At 51.5% G+C, this 4,878-nt stretch overlaps 1 protein-coding gene and 1 long non-coding RNA gene across 2 annotated transcripts; one reads left to right on the forward strand and one right to left on the reverse strand.

Annotated features, from left to right (window-relative positions):
- Positions 1 to 86: 86 nt before the first annotated feature.
- Positions 87 to 4,111, reverse strand: LOC145718404 (cryptic protein-like). Its single transcript, XM_081809899.1, has 5 exons — positions 3,831 to 4,111; positions 3,471 to 3,523; positions 3,210 to 3,383; positions 2,327 to 2,441; positions 87 to 2,052 (listed from the first exon to the last, which is right to left on the reverse strand). Exons 1-5 carry the CDS (start codon positions 4,109 to 4,111, stop codon positions 1,821 to 1,823), a joined length of 855 nt encoding a protein of 284 aa, XP_081666025.1. The 3' UTR covers positions 87 to 1,820.
- LOC145718405 (uncharacterized) lies at positions 2,430 to 4,033 on the forward strand. The gene is made up of 3 exons (XR_014141782.1): positions 2,430 to 2,574; positions 3,134 to 3,228; positions 3,898 to 4,033. It is a non-coding gene; the product is annotated as an uncharacterized LOC145718405 (long non-coding RNA).
- Positions 4,112 to 4,878: the final 767 nt, after the last annotated feature.

A 4,878-nucleotide genomic window follows, 5' to 3' on the forward strand; every position in this document is an offset into this window, starting at 1 on the left:
AATATCAGATCATGTTTATTAGCTGTAGGAATTAACTCCTCGAAGCCTCGGCTTCCTCAAATATAAAAAGTACAATAATACCTATTTCATGGACTTAAGAGAATCAAACAGGATAAAGTGGATAAAGTGCCTGAACTATGCTAAGAGCCATCATCATTCTCATCACCATCCCTCCTGTCATCATAACCTCCGTCAGCAAGCCAGCACGGTCATCCGCCCTGAGGAAGGAAGGTCCAACAGTACGAAAGTGCTCCTGTCCTTTCGGCACCTGACAAATTACTGTGAAACATGGCTATTTTGTTTAACTGTGATGAGCAGAAGTCACATGGAGGAGCCAGTGCCCCAGTCCTTGGCAGACAGCATTCCCAGCCTCGGAGGTCTCCAAGGATAGAAAACAGTAAGCAGAGGGTCTGGAATCTGGTCCCTGCCCTGTTGCTTCTGAACCCAAGCTGGCCTTGCATAGGAGACTGCAAATGCCCGCAGCTAGCCCCGTCCCCACATTCCTGCTGGGAGCGCCAAGGGCATGTAGGAAATGACTTCACCTGTAGGACCACACAGGTGCCACTTGCCATTCCGATGCCTGTTCCCTAACTTGTGTCCTTCTTTCTCTGGGCCACAAAAGGAGCAGCCAGCGAATCAGGGGCATAAGCCCGGCAAATGGAAGGGGGGGGGGGGGGCTTTGGGAAACCCGGTGGGCAGGAGAGAGGGAGGACAACCCGCAACATCGTGCAATGCTGTACCATCACCTCTCTCTCCCTACTGGCACTGGCCACACCATGCACAGCTGGATGAGAAGGGAGGGGCAGGAAGGGGGGTTGATGGGCTGTACCTTCATTCAGCATCTCTTGACAGCTCATCCTCCCCAAGGTTGCAGCACAGGGAGGGAGGGGCAGGAAGGTGGGCTGGAAGCTGAGCAGTCATTAAGTGCGCTCCTCCACTACTGGGCCCACCAGGAAGGCAGGGGCAGGACGCTGGTTTGGAGGGTCCACCCCCAGTGGTGCTGCCCCTCCCCTGCAGTCCTGACAGTGGACAAAGGGGTGGGGAGTGCTGTTGAAGGGCTGTGATATCAGGAAGTAAATCCCCTTCAACTGTGGGATTTGGCCAGAGTCGAAGAAGGTGGACGGAGGAACAGAAAAGGGGGTCTGGGAAGCTTTGACTGCTCACTGCACAACCAAGGCCCCCAGGGCTGATGAAGAGGCTGAAGGGGTGTGCCTTCATTCACTGTGCTTCTCACTGGAGTCCACGCAGAGCATGCCGAAGACGGGAGAGGGTGCAGGATGTGGGATGGAAATGCTGTGCCTCCTTTTCCTAAGTCTGTTTTCTGACCCAGGAAATTCATGTTCCTGAGTTTAACAAGGGAAACATGTGCCTTGAGTTTGCTCCCTGCTCAGAATTCTCACAAATGAGTGTTCACCCCATGTGTTCTCCACACCCTCCTGGCTTTTCATATGCCTGGCAGGTCTGAGGGTGGTTACAAGGTGCCTTCCTTCTCTGGGAGCACTGCCTGGTTGGCTCTAAAGGGCGGCGCCTGGCCATCCACGCCTGTCCCTGTCCTGCTCCGGTGCCCTCCTCATTTCAAAGTTAAGGAGACAGTGTTGGCGTGGTGTAGGGCAGTCACTGGAGATTGAGTGGGCAACCTCTCTGCCAGGCTTGGCTCTGCTTACCAGCTGCTGTGCTCCCCAAAGTCTGCGCACTCCAAGGACACTGTTTGGAAAACACATTTAAACCCAGCAATCGGGGCAGAGTAAACTTAGGAATCACTTTAAATAATAATGATAATATGCTATGTGATTCACAACCAATGTGACTTTCCTAAGTGATCAATCAACCCAGCTTCTCATTTCTGTGTCGCCGGGCACAGCTACATCTCTGCGGATTGGAGGGTACCAAGGAGCAATGCCCTGCGAGCGGGGACTGTGTGCACAGGACGCGATCCTCTTACCGCAGCTGCCGGGCGTCTGCTGGGGGAGACAGTGCAGAGCTGCGAACACACACCTACAAAGGCGGCAGCGGTGGAAGGTCCAGGCTCCGTGTATCAGGGCGCCGCATTCCCTGAGTGGACAGAGAGGCAGCATCGGCGGGGTCGGCGCGCATGCGCTACCCACGCCCCTCCACGCCCCGCACCGCCCGGCCCCCAGCCCTTCGTGTCCGCGCCCCTCCACGCCCCTCCACGCCCCCGCGTGTTCAGCGCCTGCGCCTATCCACTCCCCGCTCCCTTCCACCAACCCCTACCCCAGCGCCCTCGGTCCGCGCCCGCTCTCCTCCGCAAGGTCAAGCCCCGCTTCTGCCCCCGCCCAACTCTCAGCCCGCTCCCGCAGGCACACACCTCTGCCTCTGGTCGTGCTCGCAGTAACGGCCGGTGAAGTGGGCGGGGCATACGCAGAAGCTGCCCAGGACGCAGGTGCCGCCATTCCTGCAGCAGCGCAGCGGCGGGGGCGCGCCTGTTGGGGGGACACCTGGGTGTTGGCGTCCGCTGCCTCCTGGCCCTTCGCGGTGACTCCCCCAGAGAGCGCCTCATGAGCCTCCCCTGAGAGGCAGTAAACTTTACCTCCATGCGCATGTGTGTTTGCTCAGGTAAACCCTGCTTGTTAATTTAAGGATTCAAAACTAACTGCCAGGGGTCCTGGAGGGTCAGGAACCGGCTCAAAGACCCAAGGAGAAACCCTGGCCCCAGCAAGTAGCATTTTTCCCTCTTCCTTCCTTTCATATGTTAAAGTCAGGCTGTGACTTGCCTGGACAGTGATTAAAACCAGGCCTTCAGGGCGGGGACCACCCACAGGTTTTGATGACTACAGAAAACCCTCCCAAACCCTTGTCCCCCCAGAGGGACATCATCATCCCCCCACCCCCCCCCCACCAGCCAGAGACGTGGGGTCTGGAGCCAGAGAGTCTGCAATAAGCCAAACAAGGGTGCGCTTTTCACTTGGAGTGGGATAGTTGTTTTGAATATGTTTAAATCACACTCCTCTAGACCTGTGCAAATGCAACATTGTACCAATGAAAGGGCACAACTTGTTTTCACAGCAAAGGAGCACGTCACTCGGACATACTTTTCGCTTTATAGTATATCATCATGTGAAGATGATAAAATGAACTCTGTTGGGGTTTTCATTTTATTCTTAATGTATTCCAGGTTGCTCTCAGATCCTAAACTGGGAGACCAGTGACGGAGATGACCACAAAGCTATTTGGGGGACAAGGCGACTTACCACCTTGGAAAGCCCTGAGGTAGGGACTTGAATCCTGGGGCCGCCAGCCGTCCATGCTTCCATTCCCCTCCCCAGAGTTATTCAGACTCCAGTTGAGTGTTTTCTGCTGGAGCTTCTGGGCTGTAGCATTGTTGATTTCTTCTCTGTTACCCTTATGTTTCTCTCCTTGATAACCTTTTGAAAACATTGAAAGTATGAGACTGATGATGACTAAACAATAAATATACAATAAAAAGGGAGTATAAATAAAATGTTTCTTACTGTTGTCTCCCAAGTGGATGATGTGTAATGCCAAACTGACAAAAAACAGAAGCCTAGAATGTTTAAAGAAAATTATTGAAGTTTAAAATATTAAAAGTAGAAATGTACATATGCTTAAAATGTAAAGCAATCATATCTAAACATAAGTATATTCAATATGTAATGTATAATAAATATTATGCCATCATTTTGTAACTTGTAGATGTAACTTAATTAATGTTGTCGTGACTTAGATTTTGAGACCAAGGAAGTGTGCATGTCCCTTAATGAGAAGGAACATTTGTGCATGCACTGCAGTTTATTCTGGAGGCTTTTGCATGCCCCTCTTGGCCCTGAGATCTGGATGATGTGTGTCCTTACCTAACAGGGTGTCTCCGGGTCATTTCCCACTGCCAGGTCTGGTATAAGCGTCTCTTTCTCTCTTCAGTACATTGAAGATCAATTTCCAAGGAAGTGTAGATCTGTTTCCAAGGAAGTCGAGTCTTACCGGGTTTTGTATTTGAAGGGATCTTTACTCCAGGTCGTGGAATAACTGCATTAGGACCTAAGAAGGATAAGGAAAGAAGAAACAGATCTTTCCTCTTCTTCTCTAGGCCGTGAGAAACAGCATGAGATCTCTGCGTTCTGCTGTGGAAGCCCATTAGGCAGTGAGCTGCTGTGACAGGCAGGGCCCATGCTGAGCCTCCAGGACTGTCCCCTCAGTGAGACCTGGTGGGGGTGGGGTGAGGGCTGGAGACTTGGGCTGATTCTCCCCTCAGTGGTGTTAACAGGGCTGACAGCAAGAGGAGTAGTCAATCCCTGATGTCAGCATTGGTGGCTAAGGCAACAAGCCTTTCCCTCACCGAAAAAACAAAACAAAACACAAAAAACAATTAAAATCTCAACAAGAAAAGTTTTCACAGGAAAATGGAAATTTTATACTGCATACCCTTGTATGGTGGTGAGGGCCCAGCTAGAGAAGGGAGCCCTTGGGTGGCACATGGGTCCCAAAAGTCTTGACTGGGAAGCATGAATGTAAAGGGAGACATTTCCCCACGAATGATTTCTGAGGATGTATCGATCCTTCCACAGACTGAGCCTTTTCTCTCTGCCCAGCACAGTGGTGACTGTGTCATATACATTACCCATTTAATACAGCATGCCTCTGGGGCAGTGTTTTTATTATTCCCCATGTAAAAGGAGAGGCCACGGAGGCTTAGTTTAAGTCCCTGTGGCAGTTAGATCTTCAAACAATAGGTAATTTTATGAGAAGAAGCCTACAGGGTGCTCAGTGTGTGAAGACCACGGAGTTGGGAGGGCACTCCCCCAGTCATTGTCTGATGTTAGGCTCTGGATCCAAGAAGGGAGTGATTGCCAAAATCAGGCCTTGGGCCCTTTTATCATCACTGAAGAGGATGCTTTGCAACTC

The sequence above is a fragment of the Leptonychotes weddellii genome, unplaced genomic scaffold, assembly GCF_054177405.1.
Source record: "Leptonychotes weddellii isolate Sample4059 unplaced genomic scaffold, ASM5417740v2 HiC_scaffold_15265, whole genome shotgun sequence".
NCBI classification, from domain to species: Eukaryota; Metazoa; Chordata; class Mammalia; order Carnivora; family Phocidae; genus Leptonychotes; species Leptonychotes weddellii.

Excerpts from the sequence above, each read along its gene's own strand:
- LOC145718404 (XM_081809899.1), bottom strand. The coding sequence starts at position 4,111 with ATGGGCTTCCACAGCAGAACGCAGAGATCTCATGCTGTTTCTCACGGC. Across the intron at positions 2,442-3,209 it reads CCTCAGGGCTTTCCAAGGTG|GCGCGCCCCCGCCGCTGCGC; the intron begins GTAAGTCGCCTT and ends TCCCCCCAACAG. Across the intron at positions 2,053-2,326 it reads GAGCACGACCAGAGGCAGAG|GGAATGCGGCGCCCTGATAC; the intron begins GTGTGTGCCTGC and ends CTGTCCACTCAG.